The sequence below is a fragment of the Osmerus eperlanus genome, chromosome 1 (assembly GCF_963692335.1).
Source record: "Osmerus eperlanus chromosome 1, fOsmEpe2.1, whole genome shotgun sequence".
Taxonomy (NCBI): Eukaryota; Metazoa; Chordata; class Actinopteri; order Osmeriformes; family Osmeridae; genus Osmerus; species Osmerus eperlanus.
Window position 1 is genome coordinate 23,225,052 of NC_085018.1, and position 24,071 is coordinate 23,249,122.

Here is a 24,071-nt window from a genome sequence, read left to right on the forward strand (position 1 = left end):
GGCTCCATACTCACGTTGAGCTGGAGAGCCTCGACCCACTGTCCAATCATCTTGTAGCCACGGGCCGAGCTGTTGTTCACCTGGTACTGGAACAAGTCGTACCTTCCAGGGGCGTCGCCATTCTTGTTGAATGTCACTGAGGTCCCGGCACTTCCTGTGAGGAGAGGAAGTTACAGTCTCAAGCTTGATCGTCGCTTGCGTTCCGTTTTTCTTCCTTTTTGTTTCGGTCCTCGACCCATCAGACGAGCTGTGACAAATTGTGACGCGAGCTTGACAACACATCTTGTTTTGAGGCACGCATTCAGCGGTGAGTTTCGATTGACGGCTCAATATTTGAGGGAAGGGGAGGTGACAATTCAATAGTGTGTCGGCCATGGAGGGATTGCTTTTCTGACCTTTCTGATCCTTTGTCGGGCGTGTCTGCACCCGGAGGTTTCTCTTGTATTGAATTATTTTTCATCCTCTAAATGTTTTCTTTATCTTTCTCTGCAGCGCGCCCAGCAGTACTTCACTTCCGAATCACACGGAGAGACATCCTCAGTTCGGACATGCAGACAGGCCCTCTGGTCAGGGTCATGGCCCTGGGGGGGTTCGTCAGTCAGAGATCCACAGAGTGTACGTGGAAGATTTATTTTGCTATGTCAGACTTAATTGGAGAAACAAATGCATTTCCATTTTGACTGACTTCCTAACATGTTTTGATTGTAACATTTTGGGGAGAAAAAAAGTTATTTAACTTCCTCTGCGTCTTAGAGACTAATAAGTAATGACATTTTCACCTGTTTTTTCTGGTCTAGTCTAGACTTTCTCCTCACTGTGCTATCTCACAAAGTTGAGTGACGTTAAGCAGTACAAGCAGAGGGGGGAAATCATTCTGAACTGAGACTATCAGAGCAGGAGCAGGGTTCCTTGTTAACATATTAGGAAGGAAGAAAAGATTAGTATGCAGAAAGCTTTTAAGTACTTTTATATCTGCACTTGGGGCTAGGATTTTATAGTGAAACCTTTGGAAATAAGCAAGGTAGTCTTAGAAGAAAATTAAAGCTACAACGTTCGTGTTTCCACCAGCTATGTTATCACCAGCGCTCATCTTCTTGATTGGAGGGGAGCATAGAAGTTCTCTTTAAACAATCTCTGTAACATTGGCGGTAAGCAAGGCAGCATTTTATACTATCACTGCACTGGAAATAACTCTAAAAGAGCACAGGCTCGTTGTGGTGGGATTCCTCATTGATGACAACAAAGAACCACTTCCTCTCTCTCTGCATATTGATAACACTGAGTGGGGCTATTAGAGTAATTGGGAGTGTTGTAAACAGCTGAAAGCTGTGTTGTAACAAGGTGTTGGAGAGACCTATCAGCACAGCATCATTCTCCTGTGGTTTGATGCCTGCTACAGATCAATACTAGAGTAATGGCAACCTCAGGCTACAGGGGCCTGCTGTTGACAATGAATCAAAATGTGTGTGTGTGTGTGTATGAGTTTGTGCGCGAGTTTGTATGTGCGTGCAAGAGAGTGTGTGTGTGTGTGACTGTGAGAGAGAGAGAGAGAGAGAGAGAGAGAGAGAGAGAGAGAGAGACAGAGAGAGAGAGAGAGAGAGAGAGAGAGAGAAGAGAGAGAGAGAGAGAGAGAGAGAGAGAGAGAGAGTGTGAGAGTGTGAATGTGTGTCTTCCCATATTATTCCGTGTTGGAATGAGGGCATGTAAAAATATCACAAATATCTATTTCCGCTCTGTATCAATTGCATGAATACAGCTTTTATAAATGACCTCATTTGCAACTTGTCAAAACATCCCCTGTATCATCAGGTCTAACATAATAATCACACCTGCAAAAAAAGGAAAACAAGTCCCTGACAGGCAAAACACATGCAATGTGCTGTGAATAGTAATTGTTTAACTTGGTAAGTAAGCATTCGTTTAGTGTTTAGATATCATGAGATAAAAGATTCCTAGAAAAATAAATAGTTAAAGCAGCCAGGTGGCCAGCATGACTGTAATCTGACATCTACGTTTATGTCTGACACTAAAAAGGAAAATTAGCGCTTTGAGAAGATGCTAATTGCATAGTGACAGTGTCCCTGAGAACAAGATTGCAAGGTGTCGTCTCTGCTCTTTAATGTATGGTCATTTGGAAAAAAGACCTTTGTGTGTCGTTTGGTTTTAATTTGTAGTATTTTTAGTGCACTCTTCATCACTTTAAATCTTAATTGCTAGAGTAAACTTGATGTGGAGACTGTAGTTTAGGATTTAGTCTGTGACAACATTCCTGTGTGCTTGCCATGACAATGAAGGCGTTTGAATTGTTTTCTAAAGAAAGTGCCTTGAACAATTTGGGGGTTTTATTCCTTTGTGTTTGCCTGTGTTGACATCTGTCTAGATGCAGTTTAAGAAGGAACATTCGTACCTATCAATGCACAAACAAGGTGTATTTCAGCTCATAGCTACTGTATTACACCTGTTCCAGAACTGTAGCTATGTTTACACATTGTAATCTAGCACAGCTAGAATCTACTGTGACGGGTATCCAGTATTCTTCCTGACATTAGTCATCTTCTCGTTGTCCCAAGACCTCCTCTGTAAACCAGGTGTTTCATCCCTCAGGATAACGAACGTGCTATCTCAGGCCGCCACCTTAGCGGACCGCACGGATGAAGGCAAACAAAGGCACTTTGTGTCCTGTCAGTTGGGCTGTGGTGTGTGTGTCATCTTGTCTGAAGAGGCTGCAAACAGAGAGAGCGGTGACGTCCTCCACCTGCGCACGGCCAGGAGCAAGCCTCGGGGAAGACAAGCGCACCAGGCCATCACACTCCACCCAGCTCATGGTTGTCAGGGTTTCCCGCAGAAAATGTGTTAGTTAAGGTGGTAGGGTGGGGTTTGCAGTCAGAACGGGTGGGGGTGGGTGGGTGGGGGGGGCTAGTTTGTGCGATAGACTAATGCGTTCTGCAGAGAAGGGAGACTGGCGTTGGTCACGGTTTGGAATGGAAGGGAGAAAACAGGACAGAGTAACACGGGGGATATCGCTATTTTTTTTTTATGGTTGCGATACATACGTTGCATAGATGATATTCTATGTTCACTTATCTTTGTCTCAGAATTTTAAAAAAGAATCTTGAAGGTTCTTATAGGGGAACCATGTGTGTGTGGACCTTTATTTAGGTCAGGTAGGGCCCTCTTGGGTTCTAAAGAAATATATAGTTTTTCCCTACAGGGACGAAAAATTCAGCATGATGGTATTTTCAGTTCACTTCGCCTAAATGTAGTAAGGTACCATTCTCCATGCACACCGCATCAAAGCTGTCTTCAAATCGAATCTCTCTCCTCCTCTGCCCTGTGATAGAGTGGGGCTCTCTTCCACTCACCGTTGAAGCTGACCGTACGGATGTATTTGAGGAGTTTCTTGCCCCCGGCCAGGTCCATCTCGGGGCAGATGCTCGTGGTGTCAGGACACAGGTCCCTCTGCATGTTGTGGATGGCGTGGGCCATGGCGTACACGGCGTCGATCACAAACTGAACCTTCCCTTCCTGCTCGTACTTGGAGTCCGTCCCTATCCTCTCCTGACCTGGGGAGGGAGAGAGACAGAGAGAGAGACAGAGTGAGAGTGAGAGAGAGTGTGAGAGAGAGAGAGAGAGAGAGAGAGAGAGAGAGAGAGAGAGAGAGAGAGAGAGAGAGAGAGAGAGAGAGTAAAGAGAGAGAGAGAGTAAAGAGAGAGAGCGAGAGTGAAAGGTGGATCGTGTGAGTATATATCAACGCAGACTGGTAAGATCGATTGAGGTGATCCACAGCAGCCCACAGTTGATGAGTTAATCCACATTTTTTACACATCACAAAATACACTTTTCTACAACGTGAACCACATAAACTCTTTCCCCATCCACAGCCTCAGATCAAGTCTCCAGTAGTCTCATGACGTGTGTGATCACATCTGCCTCGCCGGTAGTTTATCTTCAGGTGAAACAGATAAAAAGTCATCTTTTAACCTTTTCTGGAACAAAACTATTACAAGGAAAATGATGATGGTATCTGGGATTAGTACGTCCCTGTAATCTGTGCTGCATATTGGATGGAGCAACATTAGGTCTGTGCTTCTGGTATCACCAGCGTGATTAAGTGGACCCGTAGGATTAAACAGAGGCTTATCTGGACGGACGTTTAATGGCAGACTTATCTACCGTGGTCATGTCTATGATCTGCCCTCGACGCAGCTATCTCCTACCTTGGCCACCTTGATGAAGCTACTGCATAGGTCACTGTGCCAGCCCCAGCAACAACGGCTCACAAAATACTCCCGGTTTAGTCAGCTTTATGTTCCTGTTGCCCTTCGCTTCAGTCTCTTATGGTTGTTTATAAAAAATAAACCTTAGGGTAACCTTTCCCTTAGCCCCTGGTGAGGTTCTCGCTAACGAACATCGATGTGAGTGGCATGGAAACGGTGCTCTCCTCCACAGCATGTTCAGTCACCCTTAAATCACCTTTAGGTGTACCTAGCACGCGTGTCATATCCTCGGAAAATAGGTCACGCGTGGGAGTTTGGAGTTACAGTCTACAAGGTGCACTGGATTTTCATCTTTCAAGTCTCTGCACTCGGGATAGGAAGCTCCAGTACGACTGTAGTATGGGCTATTTTGGTTTCAAGCAGCAGCGAGGTATTGTTGCGGAGTCTCTCTCTGGAGGGAAGTGAGATGCTTCAACTCCCCTAGCCAAGTCTTGGCGCAGGAACATAATCACTCTAGCAAGGAGAAAGGAAGAGAGGCAGCGTTTAGCTTCCAAGACAAAGGTCAGAGTTCACCGAGAGAATCAAGAAGCTGCCAAAATAAAAAAACATAAAAGAAAGGAGACAAAGATTTGTAGAAAAAAAAGAAATAATGCGAGGTTTGGAGAGCAGAGAATCGGCATCTGTTTTGTTTAGATTTAAACCGTCTGAGGGGAAAGCAGAGAAACACACATCTCCACGGCGATGCCTTGCCTTCCCACATTCCTTTTGATCCCTGCAAACCCCCGACAGGACTTTCACAGCTAATTAGTTACCGTGGTTTTTGGAAGAGGGGGAATATGAAGAGAAGAGGCCAGGACAGCTAGCCTCTCCTTCCTTCAGCACCAACCACTGTGCTTCTTGGCTTGTAGCCTGATCATCAGGCTAAACACATACATGGTCATTACACACAGGCCTGCACATGCAGTGAACTCGCTGTTCAGATGACAGGGCATCACAATCTCTGTCAGGCCTCATCAGCGCTGCCTGTACGTGTAAGCAGTTCTCATTGGTGCTGAGGAGGGAGCGTGATCTCAACACACACACACGCTCATGCATATATGCACACACATACACGCACAACAGGCACACACGCACAACAGGCGCAGACACACAAACAAAAGTACACACACACACACTTATGCATGCACACACATACACGCACAATAGGCGCACCACGCACAAACAAAAGTACACCCACACTCATGCATGCACAGACGCACACACACAGAACTCACGATAGAGCATTACAGAGACAAAAACAAAGACGTACTATTTCCTGCTCTGTGATGTATGGAGAGAGGATGCTGTGTCACACTAATTATCTCAACGCGCAGTATCGTCAGAACGGGAGGCCGGAGAGATCCGGACACCTGGGAAGCATAGATAAGCACAGCTCTGACAGAGCTGCAGGGAGACCATTAGGGGTGGGAATATTTTCGTACCTCACGTTTTGATTCGATTTTTGGGGTCACGATTCGATTAAAAATCGATTCACGATTTAAAAAATAACAAATAAATAAATACATATTCGGGAAAATGTGTCCAAACTTTTGACTGGTACTGTATATATATATGCAAAAATAAATAAAAAATCATGAAAAAAAATCGATTCACAGAAATATGTGAATCGATCTGAATCGCTAGCAGACTGAATCGCGATTAAAATGTTAATCGATTTTTCCCCCCACCCCTAGAGACCATACAGGCGTGGGTTTACGGGCAAGGCCCGAGCCAACCCGAGACCTCTACTGTTCCATTTACTGTACTGCAAAATGTTCTCTGCCCACATCACATTTCTACACAATAACAATAACAATAACAGGGTTTCATTGTCAGGTGATTGACGAGAGCTGTTAGGTTTGATGGCCACGCTAGCTTATCAAAGACGCAGCGTTTATTACGGTAATGTTTGTTGTCTCCTGATATGCTGGCTGGGAGATGAATGATCTCCCGGGGATCTGGAGATGTGATCATATTTCACCAAAACCTCATTATTTTATTTGTTTCTATGATGAGTAAAACGCTTTACATTCGTAAAGAGATAGAAAATAACAATGATTTCCTGTACGTTCCACTTCAGTATTACAATTAGACAATCTACTTTGTTGTTTTTTAATATAAATAAATGACTAAATTGAAGGAAAGAGCCTGGATGAAAATAGAATATAGAAAATGTATCTAATCAGTCAGATGGATGAGCGGTTAGGGAATCGGGCTATTAATCAGAAGGTTGCCGGTTCGATTCCTGACCGTGCCGAGCGTCTGCTAACTGACTAAATGTAAGTTGCTCTGGATAAGAGCGTCTGCTAAATGACTAAATGTAAATGTGATGTAAATCTAATGTTCCTTTCTCATGAAGAAGTTTAGAGTGGGTGAGAGGCTCAGAGGAGAACATTCCATCGACACCTCTTAATCTTTTCACTCGGTGTGGAAAGGTGCTGCCAACTGCTGGCTGTCAGGCCAGTTAGGGGGGTCAGTCTTGCGGAGAGAGAAGCACTACTCAGGAAAGGATGGAGAACAGGCTGAAGCAGAGTCTGTTAGGGGTCGTTTGGCGGTCTAACAAAAAACTTTTGTACATCCTGATTTGAGCACTGCTAAGGTGCGTACAGTAACTCAGTCTTCCAAAACGTGTCTGAGATTTTCAGAATCAGAATGGGTTTTAGTAGGGGACGTGGAGCTAAGCAGCCCTGTGGAGGCCTGACATGTCAGCCTTCACTCAACAGGCACTGATTTTGCCGCCTGTTTTTCCTTTAGAAAGTTGACCCCTTCACCACACGTCTTCCAGTAAGACCGGGACCCCTGCAGGCTCTCTGAGCTGGGTTTTCCACCCACACGGTGGCAGAGGGCCACACTCAGCCTCGCACCATCACCCAGGGGGCTCCATGACCCTGTGGGAGCAGATTGGCCCCCTGCTGTCTGGGGGCCGCAGGGAACCATGGAGCCTTGAAACCACTGAGACACGGAACCAAGGAGACACAGAACCACCGATACAGAGAACCAATTTGCTATAGAACCAAGAAAACACAGAATGAAGAAGACATAGAACCAAGGAGACACGAAGGCAGGTCCACCCAAACACAGCCCAGCACCAGGTGTTAGTGCCTGGGGTCAAATACAAAAAGACATCTGCACACCATCTTGATTTGCATATTAAAACATTTTGCATGCTAAAAAAAGGTCTAAGTACCGAAACGTTGCAGAAATCCTGAAAGCAGACACAGACATTTTTTATTTGATGACTTGAAGGTCAGCCAGGCTCTGTACCACATACTGTGTGTGTCTGAGTCCACCGCTTCTCACAGAACATTTGTTGGCAAACCTGCCACCAGTTTATGCCTCAGTTCCAGCTTCCTATAACGTACTGCAGATGCAGGGAGTAGCTTTCCTCTCAGCCAATCAGGACGGGTGATGTGTACCGCCCCACACAGCCTCCCATCCAGGGTACACAACAGCTGCTGTGGCAGGTCGTTTGTAACAGAGAGAACAGTACACACACTCCTGCTGTTGGAACCCAGGGATTGAGAAATGTAAGAGAAAGTTGAAAATAGAGAAAAAGGTTACTCTGAAACTTTTGGGGGAAGATTGGTCGTTCCCAAGACTCTTGTTCTCAGACGATCTTTTAAACTAGCTAAGACGGATGGATGGATAAAGTACAATACTTCATTACTGTACTTACAGTTTTTCTCAATTGTTTACACACAAATACTGGTACTTGAGACACAATGACCACAACATGTAACTCATGCACCAACCCCATGAACCAATTCTGCTAAACTACAAGCACAATTCCTGCTTTACACTCAAATTGCAGTTCTAAAACACACTTTTTTCAAAACACTACACACAATTCTCTGCATTTGGCACAATTTTCATGAAGACAATCTTTTGTTTTCACAAGGAACACACTGCCATTCAAATACGCACACTGACTCATCGCATGGACAAACACCTGTCACACAGTTTTACAATTAGCAATCAGAGCTTTAGCATAAAAGGGCAACAGGTGACCTCTTCTGTTTTGGAGCAATGGATGCCAACATTGGAAACACAGGCAGAGGCAGAGGAGTGAGAGTAAGAGGAGGAGGACGGGGAGGACGAGGATGAGGAAGGCCAAGGACCATAATCTCTGATGAAATCCGAGCCGCTTTGGTTGACCATGTCGTCAACCATGGTCTAACAATGAGGGAGGCTGGGCAAAGAGTACAGCCAAATTTGAGCAGGTACACTGTAGCCTCTTAAGCATCCTGTTAAATGTGCCTAAAAACGCCTAAACAGCATACCCAAAGTAAATTGGAAGCTGTTCTTGAACCATTTGGAGTACATGCATGTAAATGATCTCTTTTGAAAGCTGACACTCTGAAGTTATGTCCCCTGTTGTCAGGACCCCTGTCAGTCCTTCTAGTGTTGAGTAATAGAAGCTTGAACACAAGGAAAGTGAAAATTTCTATTTCCGCCTAGATTTTGTTTTGAAAACAGAGGCCTGAAGAGGCCTAGAGGTGGTAGGTATTATCTGGAAGACTAAATTGGACCACAGGTTGAAGCCTTACCCAATTCAAATCAAAAGTCAAACATAATACCACAATATATTCATATTTGACACATGTTTTTATAAGAGTACATCCAGGAATTTTCTAAAAGGGTCTTTTGGAGACTCCAAAATGACCCTTTGTAACCAAGGTCAAATAAAAAGGTATTATTTTTCATAATTGTTATCTCTAATGAAAGGTGGTACTTAGAACTATCATATATAATAGCTAAATCCCTAATTAGTAATACTGAAACACAAAAACTGAAGCATGAACACATTGGAGTGCTTTATCTGATTCCAAGGATTGGCGCACAAAGAACACTGATTCTGTCAACCATATTGCGCAATCGACTGTTATTTTGAAGGCTCCACAGACGCATACAAATGAGGTATTGGCATTTTCAGCTAGCTGTCAGCTACAAGGCTAACAAGCTAATTTCAGAGCCAGTCAAAGCCAGTTCGAGAAATTTGTTTAGAACGAGTGTGGGGGGGGGGGCAGGACGCACAGACCTAGTTGGCTTTAGAGGGCTGTCAACGGGGCATGGAAGCTCCTATTGGGTCGAACAAGGTGTCAATCAAAAGGGGAGGGTTCAACGGACATTTTGATACCTTCATTTAGTAAATACTCCGTTGCTAACCGGAGAAAATAACACTTTTATGTGAACAAGTTGTTTCTTCCGTCGGCTAACTTGCATAATGAAACAAAGGATAATGGCTATTCATGAACGTAAAACATTGTATTTGGACGAATTACTTTACATGGTTAGATACTTTGAACCGTTGGGACTTACGCAGATCAAGTTTTGATGGCATGATTTGCACACCTGGACCTATTTGAACAACTTAGGGTGAGTACAACTTTTTTCTTTGGCATTGTTGAAGGAATGTTCACCGGAAAAAGACGTTGACTTTGCTTGCTATTGCGACTTGATCTTGAATTGGTTTATTTCAATGGAAGCACAAGAATCTGTTCTGATCTGGACTGTTCTGTATGACTGTAAAAATAAAGTATGTTTCAAGTATTTGAAAAATGTATTCCTACTTTGTATTCCTACACAGTATTTACAGTATTTTACTATTTGTTTGGCAGAACTGAAAGATTACCAACACAAGGTGGTCGGGAATGTCTTCTGTCTCCTGAACAGGAAACTGAAATCATGAACATGGTCCTAGAAAATAACGCCATAACATTACGGCAAATACAAAGAAAAATAATAATAATGTAACTGTATACACTATACAGTAAATGATTCTGTTGTTTTGTATGTAGACCACTGTATGTGCAACTTTGTGTTGGTTGGGATGTACACTGTGTACATTGTTTTTCTGGGAAAAATACGTAAAACATATTTGTTACCGTGTATTTCTGTGTTCTGAGTATATAAATAATATTTTCAAATATTTTACAACACACGTATGTATGTACTGTCTGTAGTAAGTGTAACACTGAACAAAAAAAGGCCTAACTCACTATGATGAATGAAGAAGAAGTGTTTTCCATTCATCATAGTGTTTTACATTGAGCACATTAGTGTTCAAATGGTTCTTATAAATGTCTATTCATATGATGGTTTGTGTTTGTCATTTGAAAACAAAATACCATTTTGAGATTAAATAACATTGTTTTGAATGTTAAGTTTAATTTTGCAGGAGAAGTGAGGGGTTTTGCCCATTGTGTGTGTGTTTTTTTGATTTGTGTGTAGAGTTCTGAGAGTATGAGGTATGCATTCAGAAAATGTGTGTAACCAATCGAGAAAAACTGTAAGTAGATTTTTCTGGTATCAGTACTTTACTTCACTATTTATTATTCAGAATTTTTTTTACTTTCACTCCTTACATTTTTACACAAATATCTCTACTTGCTACTTGTTATACTTTCAAAAAAAAGTTTGGAAAGAAAGTTTGGAAAGGTTGAAAAAATATTTTTGAAAAAAAAAGAAAAGAAAATTACATAATTGATGTCTAATTGTTTTTTACTTTCACTCCTTACATCTTTACACAAATGTCTGTACTTTTTTACTTCTGACATTTTCAAGCCAGACTCGTTACTTTAGTTTTAATCTGTATTTGGTAGCATGATCTCTCCTCTCCTCCCCTATCACTGTGTGTGGAAAAATATTTTCGATATATATATTTTTTTATGTTTCAAAACAAAGTTTCTAAGGTTGAAAATATTTTCGAAAAAAGTTTTGAAAGGTTAAAAAAATAGATTTAGAAAAAAGCCTCATTTGTCAATGACAGAACAACTCGGGTGTGCCTACGACTCATCCAGGTACTAGCAGTGTCTTGCAGCCCTGAATATCCCAGCGATCACGTTCACTAGCTTCACTCAGACACATGCTCCAGGTACTGCAGAGCAGACCCCCCCCCAACAGCTAGCGCATAGCGTGATCACAAGTGTGTACAAGTCTCTGGAACCTTCTGATTGGACCTAACAAACTCTCATTACTGGGCTATTGCCATGGTATGTGTTACCACGGATACAGCAAACCTTCTGATCTCTCCTACTTTGACCTCTAATCATGTAGGTGCTCCTTCCTTTTGATTATCATCAAATAGAGAAACACAACATGAGACCGTGCGTTTTAAACGTATCTACATGTACGTTATATATACGTTATATACAACCACACTTCCCTATGGTCCAGGTTGGTCTATTTAACAGGTAACCTCACTGTCTTCTGATATTCCTGCGTGGCCCGGCTCTTTGTAACAGTCTCCTCCAGCCCAGCTCCTTTAATGGGCAGCCTGTGAAGGGAAATGATGGATATCACGAGCTCTCCGCAACTGATGTGGAGACGTGGCCTTTGCAGTACACGTGGATCGTGAGGCAGAGAGAGCGGTAGTGAAGTACGGCCAAACCGCCAAAGACTAATCGTCTCTATGGATTTCATGAATCTTTCAACGATTCAATATACCTGATGAATACCTAATATCCGAGTCTGCGAAATCAAATTTCTGATTGGTGCTTTAATATACACATTGGAACACGGCAAATGAATTGACTGCTGTGCCCACGTAGAAATAATGGTCTTTTTTGAAAGAACACTGCTGCTTGAGAGTTCACAGTTGAATATCGGATTTTCTGTAGCACTCTCATTAGGAGCATTTCAAAGCTTAAGTTGTCTGGTTTGCTGTCTGTCTGACTGGTGTGGTACGGTGAGTGTGCGTGTGTGTGTGCGCTGTGAATAACTTTGTACGTGTCTGTGTTGGTTTGGTTGTCTCACTGTTAGGACTCATTTGTGTTTGTGTGTCTGTGCGTTCTTGCGGGTATTTGTGTGCGTGCGTGCGTGTGTGTATGTATGTATGTGTGTATGTGTGTGTGTGTATGTGTGTATGTGTGTGTGTTCTCTCCCGTCCAGAGAGCTGCTGGGGTTCCAGGGGGATTCTGAGCCAATCACCCAGAAACAGAGGAGCGAGGATGAACACAGCTCATTACGTAATTGAAGGCTCTTTTCTAGGGGGAGACTCAAGCTTTTCTCTCTCTTAGCAAAGTGAAGCAGCTTCCTCATCTGCAATGGAAAACCCCCTCCCTGGGCAGGAGCAGTGTCATGGTGCTGCGGCCATGGGGACATCCAGACAGAGAGAAAAAAGGGATACTGAGAGAGAGAGCGAGAGAGCGAGAGAGAGAGAGAGAGAGAGAGAGAGAGAGAGAGAGAGAGAGAGAGAAAGAGGCTAAGAGAGGGAGAGAGAGGGGGGCAGGGGACTACAGAGACAACTGAACACAGTACCTACGTCTAGCAGCGATCGATAGTTCCAATAGATGGTGTTCATTAAAGATACTGTGCATGTGTGAATTGTCCAACTAATTGCGGTACAGTATTGACAGTCAGACACATGAGTTTCTGTTCTCGCTTCTTAAAAAGTTACAGTAAAGTTCAAAATCCAAAGTAATGGATGGGCTACACTCAAACACCAGTCACAGTGAAATAATGATGTTCATTATAAGTTTGCAACTGCAGGAAAACCCAAAGTTGTCGACCCGCGCATCACATAACTGTCGTCGTGGGTTACATAATCGTTTCATACAGTTCCTTTATGAAGAGAATCCTATCTACTAAGCATATAATTGAGAATATCATTCAGTCATTGCAATTCTTGGGGTTAAATAGATCTGAGTGGTGTACCCTCACTTTGGAAACAGGAAATGAAGGGAAAAAGGAACAGGAAATGAAGGAAAGAGGAACAGGAAATGAAGGAAAGAGGAACAGGAAATTGGAAAGAACCACTTGATTCTGAGAGGCCTATTCTGTCGATGATCGACTATTACGATCAATAAACATCATTGAGTAATTCTCTGATCCTTAACACTGGCTCGTTTGTTGTGGTAGTTCACAGCAAAAAGCTATTTATATAGAATACAGCAATACTGTAAAGTGTCACAACTGTAACAGGAAACAGAAACCTGTAACAGGAAGTAAGAGGAACAGGAAACAAGAACCTGTAACAGGAAGTAAGAGGAACAGGAAACTGGTACCTGTGCACTTCCTGCTTGTGTCCTCCTTCTTGGACGAACTCATGAGCTTGCAGTTGAAGTTTTCCTCCCAGTACTCTGCAAACCATACGTTCCTGCGGTTGTTCTCTAAGGTTCTGGATGTGAAGTAGGCGTCAAAACCTGGAAAGATGGATGAACATTTTAAGTTTCATGTATTTTTCCTTTACTTTTTATTATTTATTATTATGCAGTTTTATGTAACAGTTCTCACAAAACTCTCCGTCCATCTCTACCATGTCTTAAGGCACCATCTTCAACGGTTAAGTTTAAGCCTGCCAAGTTAAGACTCAAGGGTACTGTATGTACATACATGTAATATTCAGATTATCTTTGTGTGTTCTCATTTATCGTACGTCTACGAGGGTCTTTTATAAGCTTTGGAAACGGGTTATGCAGAGTAGTAAAGAGATCTTTTGGTCTGAAGTTATAAATAAGTAATGTCATGAAGTAATCTATGATGTAAAGACCACATGCAACTGATGACATAATTGTCATATAGTACTGTATGTTATACCGCAAGGAAAGGTCATTCAAGTGAAATGATTCAATATTGGCTGAAAGCATATATTCAGTTATTCCCCCTCCTGGTAAAATGCTGTGCTGGCATGGTGGGGGAGTGACAAGGTAGTATTGAGGTGTCCTTGTCATTCACTAATGTCAAAGCCCAGAGCAGGGACATACATATTCATCTCTCCTGGGCTAAATATAGGACCTGACCTGAAGTTTTGCATGAACTGGAACCTCTGCTCAATAAAGCAGTATGTATAAAAAAGTGATGTGGATACGACTTGAAAAGGATCCATTACAGCAAGGAAGCAATTCATTATTCAACAACTTTATGAACTGCAAAGACTTCCAACTCTAGCTCAAAGTGTAGAAAAGCATTTTCACAGATCTTCGCCCGTAGGTGCAGCAAGGCTCTGGCTAAAAGAGATGTTTGTGTCGCTGTTACATTCAGCTCGGAGGACTGAGTGCAGTGGGGACAACACGGAGAAGAGATGTTTTAATAATGTGAATATAGCTCTGCTCCGGATGGTTCTACTGTTTTGTTTATGTGTTGACGTGTCTGGTATGTGCCTGGTCGAGGCAGGATGGCCCAAGGTTGCAGAAGGATACCAGCTGAGATGAAGCCGAGCCCAGTGGGAGGGAAAACTGAAGCCATGCAGGGTTCAAGCCCCAAACACACGAGTCAACCAGCACACCTAAATAAAACAAGTCCCGACATCTCAGCTCTAAAGTTTTTTTGTTTGTTTGTCACACACACGAAAACCTCCTGCCTCCATGATCCAGATCTTTCTCAGGAGCAACCAGGGAAGCCCATCCACCAGCGCATCAGAACAGCCCACACTCCAGCTCTGCTCTGTCACTGTCGCCGTGGGCGATTCTCAGCGACAGGGACTGGAGCACCTGACACAGTCGATACACAATTGGGGTCTTGAAGTGACACTCTGCCTCTCCTCTGTGGTGGGGTGTGGCGTGACGGTGGCGGGGACGCCGGGAGTGTCACGGGAAGGTCAAACGGCGCCCGGCGCCTTCGCCCTCAGGGACAAAGAAGCTAAGACAACAGGCCTCCTCGCCTCAATAATCACAGTGATGCATCGCAACCTCTTCAACGACTGCTGACTCACGCCTGGCTGCCTATCAGCCCGGCTGCCTCTCATCCCGGCTGCCTCTGAGCCCGGCTGCCTCTCAGCCCGGCTGCCTCTCAGCCCGGCCGCCTCTCAGCACCTACACACTCCAGAGGAGCACGTCACGGGTCCGTCGAAACAACCATCGCTGGCTACCAGCTTCAACAAGACGCGGTCAACATGTGGTTCATCGACAATAAATGAACCTGCATCCATAAACTGTCAGTGCAACAACTGTTGTTTGTTTTTCGTCTCTCGTATATCAGTCGTATAAAAAACCCCTCTGGGTATTGGCGAGGCAGCTGGACACCTGGAGGAGTGAGCGCAGGACAACAACAGGAGAGACAGGATGGTTAACGGCATTGTTAGGAAGCAGGGGATAAGATTCCCCGGATAGAGAAGAGAGGCATGTTGGGCTGATCGATCGATAAGACACCTCAGGACTGAGAGAAACTAGAAAGTTCTGCCAAAGCTTCTGCATTATGCATGCGCCGGAATTCTCGAAGCTCTTGTCGGGAAGGACACTGCAGACAATTACATTGTGATTCATCGGTGCGATCATTTGTGGGAATGAAGGGTCTGGGCGAACGTGTCACACATACTCGCTCATTTAAAGCAGAAATGCTTATGTCATAGAAATGGAACATGGAGATACTTATGTAGTTTATTTTCTCTTCAGTAATGCCATATCTCTCAAGACAAAAAGAGAAAGGGAAGGACAGAGAGAAAGGGAGATAGAGAAAGGAAAAGAGGAATGGAGAGAGTGCTGTATTATTCTGGCTAAGGGTATCAAGGTTAGATTGAATACTGCTTTCTTAAAAGAAGAGAAATTTCAGAAACCTACTGTACTAACAAGAACAGAACTCCAAAATGTTTCTACTCCGAGCACAATAACTGTGCATTTATCAAGTAAACAAGGACTTTGTTTATATGTTCCACTTACAGAACAGTACTCAAACTGACTTGGGAAACTTTTCTCCAGTTTGATGCAAACAGAAGAGGCAAAACAGAAATCACTGTAGTGAATAAACGCATGTTTCTGCCGGCATATCACTTCTATAAATGTCAGACATAAACTTGAGGTTTTGTGTGTTTGTGCTTATAGGCGTGACTTCAAGCATTGATGAACATGTTTCTGAAAGGGAAGTTGTAGTGGAAATTCAGCATTCGGGTGAATGAAAAGTAAGATGAGGAACATTCAAAACAACAACTTGATAAGAATGAATAAACCAAGCAGCAGAAAACAGTAAGGCAAATAAAAAGCCTGGACATCTGACTGCCAAAAACGATTTACATCATGAATGCAATCGTATGCATGAAGATTGTGTCAATATTTTGTAACTGTATTTCCATGTGTGTACACTATGTGTGTACACTATGTGTGTACTATGTGTGTGTGTGTGTGTGTACGTTTGTGTATCTTTCAGTGTGTGCATCTACCTTCTTGCATTCACGAGTTGCGTGTGCCCATATGCCAGCGGGTGGGGGTGGGGGTGGGGGAGATGGTGGTCTGGGGACCGGAAGGCAGCAGGCAGCCCCGAGCATGGAGGCCAGCCAAAAAAAAACAGAACCCCCCCTGCTGCAGGACACCATGTAAGGAACAACAAGCAGCCAAACAAACAGGCTCTGCTGGAGATCACAGCGGACCCAAGTCCCAAGCTGTGACTCCAACGGCCGAACGAAACCTCGACTAGCGAGCGGGAAGAATCCAGCGGGAAGCAGGATAGCAGACGGCTTTCTACTCCTCCGCCCTCGTTAAAAGATCCAACCTCTCCGCCCGTTTGAAAGGGTCGCTGATTCAAAGAGAAATCAAGGTGTTCTGTGATGTCGGGAGACGAAACACGATCACCTCTGATTTCAGTCTGGGATGAAGGTGAAACTCATAAGTGATCACCGCGCAGGGAGCGAGAATACTGAAGACATATGAGAGGAGGAAGGAGGACTGGGGGGGGGCATGAGTGAAAAGATAATGAGGATATAAGAAAGGAGATTGGGGTTGAGATGGGTGTGCGTGAGCTGAGCTAAAGCCTCGTTATGTGATCCGCGTCTGGGCTGGAGCTTCTCCACTCTTCCATCTCCCTCACCCTCGCTCTCCTCCATCTCCCTCACCCTCGCTCTCCTCCATCTCCCTCACCCTCGCTCTCCTCCATCTCCCTCACCCTCGCTCTCCTCCATCTCCCTCAACCTCGCTCTCCTCCATCTCCCTCACCCTCGCTCTCCTCCATCTCCCTCACCCTCGCTCTCCTCCATCTCCCTCACCCTCGCTCTCCTCCATCTCCCTCACCCTCGCTCTCCGTCACGGGGGAGATGCAAGCTGACAGGCTGACAGGCTTCAAGGGACGGCTCAGGCTGAGCTTGTTAACTGGTACATAAGCAGTCAGAGCACTGACAACCAATCAACCAGAGAATGAGAATAAAAATAAAATAATAATCACCTCCCCAGACCTGCAAGGACCCTCAAGAATAGAGCAGCATGAGATGGATCATATTTGATTCAATAACAGAGAAATGTGTGATAGGGAAGAAGGATTTTATTTATTTATATATTTATTTATGTATTATTGGGCTTTGTGCAGCTGCAGGGACATGAGTGAGAAAGTCATCCGTCCATCACTTCAGATATGAGTCATGTTTTAAACATGGACCGAAAGATTAAACTCAATCCGTGTCCATCTACTGTCCTCTCACACACACACACCTACACACATGCACCAACACACACACACAACAAACAGAAACACACCAGTACCAACCATGTATTTGCACTAAAACAAAGAGCTGCTGTTGTCAGATGGGTAGTCAGATGGCTGAGCGGTAAGTAATCAAAAGGGCTACTAATCAAAAGGTTGCCGGTTCGATTTCCAGCTGTGCAAAATGACGTTGTGTCCTTGGGCAAGGCACTTGCCCAAGGACACCCTACTTGCCTCGGGGGGAATGTCCCTGTACTTACTGTAAGTCGCTCTGGATAAGAGCGTCTGCTAAATGGATAAATGACTAAATGTTGTGTGTGACTCCCAGGAGGCCTGTGTGTGCGACTTAGGGAAAGCAGGCATCTACTGAATATAAGCGCAACACACCAGTTCAAGCTCGTATTGATCCGAAGGACCATGTTGAATGGTCAAAGGCATGACACTATGTCACCTTCAACTCCAGTTGCTGCATTGTGTCAGTATCATACCTGGTCACCAGTCCTGCCTTCAACCCCCCCACCGTGGTCACCGGGGTAGGTGAGTGGCGAGAGAGGGTTTCTGTGGCAGCTGTGGTGGTCATGAAGCGTAACAAGCAGGCATGAAGCTTTTTGTTGTTGGCGTAATTGACTTTGCATGTGGCTTTAACTCAGCAGGGCCCACCAACAGGAGGTGGACAGCCACACTGACACCAGAGCCTGCAGAGCTGATCAACCTGACTCTCTCTCCCTGCCTCCTTACCTCCAAATAACTCTGTGTCTTTAGATCCAATTCTGTCAGTCTGTCTCTCTCTTTTTATTCTCTGTCTCAATCTATATCTTTGTATTCGAGCTCCCTCCCTCCCCTCTCTCTCTCTCTGCCTCTCTCTCTCTCTGAGTCTTTAGATCAAATTGTCTCTCCACCCTCTCTCTTTCCCTCTCCCCCGCCCTCACTCATTGGCTCAACCTCAAATTCGAAATCCTTCACTCCCAATATCTCTTTTCAGCTCAAACTTTGTATTTCTCCCTCCCTCCCCCTCCCTCCCCCACCCTCTCTCTTTCCTCTTCTCTCCTCAATGAGCCGGGCTCCTCATCGCGCACCCATCCCCGCCCCTCCTTTCTCCCCCCGAGGTCAGGGAAGAGAGAACATAAATGATGAGCCAATAAAGAGGCCAGTATCCCAGACAGGCTCTGAGGGGCGCCTCTATTAGCATGCCACCTGTGGGTCTCCCACAGCCAATAATGAGAAGCAGTCAGCAAGCCAGCCCCCACTGCCAGCCAGCCAGCTAATCAACCAGTCAGCCAGCTAACAGCTAAGCCAGTCGGCTGACTGTCAGTCGTTCAGTCATCAAGCCCCAGTCATCCAGCCAGTTAACCAGTCAGCCCTTCTAATACAGCCCGTTCCCCACCCCCGTCACCTAGTCAGCCGTCCAGCCAATCAGCCAGCCAGCCCGCTGTTCAATCACTCAGAGAGTCAGTCGGCCAGGCAGCCCAGGGTCACTCCGGCAGAGTTTACCAGCCAGTCTAAAGGTCTCACTTTCCTGGGTTCTGCAGTGCACTGACAGTTATGCACCAGGACATATGGACAGTGTCTGAGGCGATGAGCAGAGGCACTAAGTGGTCATGAAAAGAGAGACTGACCCCCTGCTGTGACAGAGAGCTGGATGGGTACAACAGCAGGACATCACTGACTCGGCTGGTCTTGCTACGGAGGCAGACTGGGCAGGGAGTCCCTCAGCGTGGGAGCACCGTGGGAGGCAGACCTACCAGGGATGGGGGTTCTCTTGGGGAGGATGGTCACAGCGCCAATGGCGGCATCCTCCAGCCCGTGGATGGGACTGTTCTTGGCCCCCCAGCTGTCCGAGCCGATCCACACGAAGTGACCCACTTGGTCCGCTCGTTTACTGGCATTCAGCACACCCCTGTTGATAGACACACACACACATTGAGTGCCGTTACAGTCAGACCCGCTAGGTGATGAGAAAAGGGATTATAAACAGTATCAATGTGAATAGGCACACACACACACACACACACACACACAGAGAAGAACACACACTTAAGTGGCACATGCTATTTCTTTGCAGCTGAAGAGTACCCAGTCTGCACTTTTACATTTACACCAATTAACCCTCTTTTTGAACAATTGATCTCTCTTTTCTGTCTCTCTGTCTCTCTGTCTCTCTCTCTCCGTACCGTATGTCTTCATCCGAGGCGAAAATGATGATGGCGCGGGCGTATCGCGTGTCTAGCAACAAGCGAATGATCTTGTCGAAGTCAGACGGCTTGTGATCGTGGGGGATCTTCAGGGACTGGGCGATGCAGATGCCACCTGGGGAGGAGAGGCAGAAATAAGGACTTCTCAGCAGGGGGGAGGAACAGAGAGCAACAAAAAAAGACCTACAAGGAATCCCTCAAGGTAGTCAGCTGGCTGAGCGGTGAGGGAATCGGGCTAGTAATCTGAAGGTTGCCAGTTCGATTCCCAGTCGTGCCAAATGACGTTGTGTCCTTGGGCAAGGCACTTCACCCTACTTGCCTTGGGGGAATGTCCCTGTACTTACTGTAAGTCGCTCTGGATAAGAGCGTCTGCTAAATGACTAAAATATAAATGTAAGTGCAGTCTGTCAGGAAAGGTTAAAATGTCTTTAAACCCTGGGGTTCGAAACGTGTGACTGAAATCATTAGAACTCACAGGGAGCATTTTGCACACAATCTACAAACAATGAATACATCTCAGATTAATGTAAGGAGGAATATTTTTGCGGCAATGTTTGGACTGTTGACAGTTCTTGCACAGGCTTGCAGCACCCTGGTGTTTTTGGAGCTAGATAATTAGACAGCTTTCTGAAAAGCTCCACTCTGGATTTTTTCCCACAACCCAGGGAGCCGCAGTTTGGTTGCAGACTTCCTGCATGTGATGAATCCTGGGTACTGGATTACTCTGTGGATGCCTTGTTTCACTAGTGTTCAATACATGGATATGATCATTGAAGAATGAACAAAATTCAGATTGTGAACTGTAATTGACACGGAAGAGTGTTTGAGAGAGACGAGAGAGACAGAGAGGGGGAGTGAGTCAAACTGTAAGACAGTATGTATAAAGAATACTTCACACAGATTAGAGAAACTTCACGCTAACTGTAGTTTGGCAACTGTTCCACTGTGTGCGATCTGTGACACATACTGTACGTTTGAAATCCCAGCGGGGAAGACAAGCCTTCGTACAGTCTCTGGGACGACGAACAGCTCCTGGAACCGCCGGAAACGACTTGATGGGTTTCAACTAATCTGTCAGCGGGGATTACAGAGCGAGATATCGGAATCCTCCAGGTGACCCTGTGTGTGTGTCGGCGTGCCATGACATGCTGTGTGAGGGACGTGGCCAATCACATCGCTTCCTGCACGACCGTCGTCAACGGAACCTGTCTGCTGGAGAAAGTAACAGCGTTGACCCTACATTTACATTTAGTAGACGCTCTTATCCAGAGCGACTTACAGTAAGTACAGGGACATTCCCCCTGAGGCAAGTAGGGTGAAGTGCCTTACCCAAGGACACAACGTCATTTTGCACTGCCGGGAATCGAACTGGCAACCTTCAGATTACTATCCCTAACCGCTCAGCCACCTGACTCCCCTGACCCTCGAGTGTTGTGTTGGAAAACGCCTCTGGGCAACATCGCACACACTCACACACACCAAGGTTTTTTTTTCTATATTAGTGGGGCCCGACCATTCACTCCCATTCAAAATGGAGCTCTCTCTTACGACTAAACCCTAACCCTTAATGTAATTCTAACCCTAAAAACCACTGAGAAAAGCATTTGAAGTTATAAGATCCAAGCAAAAGAGCCTTGCAGGAAATACGGTCCCCACAAGAGTAGTTAAACAAGGCCACACACACCCGCATTCACACACACTTTGTTGAACAACCCCCCAAGGTTGGTTACGGACTTAGCTCTGTGTGTTCCAGCTTGTGTTCCACCTTTGTATGCGGACCAAACACGACTCGCTTGGCTGCATGTGCTCAGAACAGTGGAGATGTATTCCCAGATTAGCTCCCATAATCCTTCTCTCTGCTTGTGCTAGAACACAACACCGAGCTCACCCTGATACGCTTTTGTTCTGTACAATTATCAAAAAACAGGAGAGAGAGAGAGAGAGAGAGAGAGAGAGAGAGAGAGAGAGAGAGAGAGAGAGAGAGAGAGAGAGAGAGAGAATGTTCCATACGGTACACTAGTCCCAGTAAAAAAGGGCAGTAATGCTCTGTGACCAGCAGAGCAGTCAGTTAACGTACAGTAAAGGCCTTGAGGCTGAGGTATCAGAATCAGAATGGGATTTATTCGCCATGAAAGTTTGCAGAGACAAGGAATTTGCTTTGGCAGGAAGGTGCATACAATAAACATATAGGGACCTAAAATTTAAATATGTGGACTATCTATACTAAGGGTACATAAACTAGCAGTACCAAGTGGAATTAGAATTAAATAAAATATACAATAAAATAAAATATAAGTTGCCGTAAAGCAATGTGTATGTGTCAGATCAGGGCTGTTCGGTCGGTAAACAGCCGGGGCGCTCTTTGTTAAACGGCTCAGAGGAAGACCGGGTTGCACCTGAGCTCGGCTCATACTCTGACAGGACAGGAAATTAATGAGGGCTGAGTCAGAAAGAGTCCTACACAAGGGCACACTGCTCTTACACATCTGAAGGTGTGGTCTACCACCACCCCCCCCCCAAGCGTGACCTCCGTAAATCACAAACACATATGACACACAGATGACAGACGATAGATAGGCTTGTCTAACCATGAGACACATGCAAGTCTCTCTCTCATTGCTATCCCTCGTCTTTCTGTCTCTCTCTCTCTATTGGCCCTCTCTCTCTTCTCTCTATTGCTCCTCTCTTTACCTCTCTTTACCTCTCCCTCTCTTTCCCCTCTCTGCTGTCTGTCTTTCAAGCCACCCACCCAGCCCCCCCCCCCCATCCACTCACACCCACCGCCATCCACCTCCTTGCTCCCCATCTCTCTCTGCTCCCTCGCTCCTCTCCTCCTGTACTCCCTCGCTCCTCTCCTCCTGTACTCCCTCGCTCCTCTCCTCCTGTACTCCCTCGCTCCTCTCCTCCTGTACTCCCTCGCTCCTCTCCTCCTGTACTCCCTCGCTCCTCTCCTCCTGTACTCCCTCGCTCCTCTCCTCCTGTACTCCCTCGCTCCTCTCCTCCTGTACTCCCTCGCTCCTCTCCTCCTGTACTCCCTCGCTCCTCTCCTCCTGTACTCCCTCGCTCCTCTCCTCCTGTACTCCCTCGCTCCTCTCCTCCTGTACTCCCTCGCTCCTCTCCTCCTGTACTCCCTCGCTCCTCTCCTCCTGTACTCCCTCGCTCCTCTCCTCCTGTACTCCCTCGCTCCTCTCCTCCTGTACTCCCTCGCTCCTCTCCTCCTGTACTCCCTCGCTCCTCTCCTCCTGTACTCCCTCGCTCCTCTCCTCCTGTACTCCCTCGCTCCTCTCCTCCTGTACTCCCTCGCTCCTCTACTCCTGTACTCCCTCGCTCCTCTCCTCCTGTACTCCCTCGCTCCTCTCCTCCTGTACTCCCTCGCTCCTCTCCTCCTGTACTCCCTCGCTCCTCTCCTCCTGTACTCCCTCGCTCCTCTCCTCCTGTACTCCCTCGCTCCTCTCCTCCTGTACTCCCTCGCTCCTCTCCTCCTGTACTCCCTCGCTCCTCTCCTCCTGTACTCCCTCGCTCCTCTCCTCCTGTACTCCCTCGCTCCTCTCCTCCTGTACTCCCTCGCTCCTCTCCTCCTGTACTCCCTCGCTCCTCTCCTCCTGTACTCCCTCGCTCCTCTCCTCCTGTACTCCCTCGCTCCTCTCCTCCTGTACTCCCTCGCTCCTCTACTCCTGTACTCCCTCGCTCCTCTCCTCCTGTACTCCCTCGCTCCTCTCCTCCTGTACTCCCTCGCTCCTCTCCTCCTGTACTCCCTCGCTCCTCTCCTCCTGTACTCCCTCGCTCCTCTCCTCCTGTACTCCCTCGCTCCTCTCCTCCTGTGCCCCCTCCTTCTCTGCGCCAGGGTGCTGATGGCTCATTTGCTTGCCAGGTGTAGACTGAGGTTTTACATGGCGACTGTATCGCAGCTCACAACATTAGTTTGACAGACAGCCCCTCTTAATTGGTTCTTCAGAGCGTGTTGATGTATTGTTTTTTTTATCATACCACTTGAAGAGTGATCAGAGCTCTCTGCGAAATGAATGTTTGGGATTCCAGGCACTTGTCATCATTATTGGCACAATTTACTCCCCACCTGGAGTTAACGTTACTGCTCCATGATAGAGAGAGGGGTAGAGAGAGAGATAGGGAGAGAGAGAGGGGTTGAGAGAGAGATAGGGAGAGAGAGGGGTTGAGAGAGAGATAGGGAGAGAGAGAGGGGTTGAGAGAGACATAACGAGAAAGAGAGAGAGGTAGAGAGAGAAAAGGAGAAAAAGAAAGAGAAAGCGATAGACAGACTGAA

At 45.9% G+C, this 24,071-nt stretch overlaps 1 protein-coding gene across 1 annotated transcript in view; it reads right to left on the reverse strand.

Moving 5' to 3' along the window:
* Positions 1 to 24,071, reverse strand: part of grm7 (glutamate metabotropic receptor 7) — a 101,754-nt gene that overhangs the window by 29,716 nt on the left and 47,967 nt on the right. Inside the window, 5 exon segments of the mRNA XM_062471412.1 lie at positions 15 to 154; positions 3,363 to 3,563; positions 13,262 to 13,399; positions 19,340 to 19,494; positions 19,769 to 19,904. Coding sequence (XP_062327396.1) covers positions 15 to 154; positions 3,363 to 3,563; positions 13,262 to 13,399; positions 19,340 to 19,494; positions 19,769 to 19,904 — 770 coding nt within the window.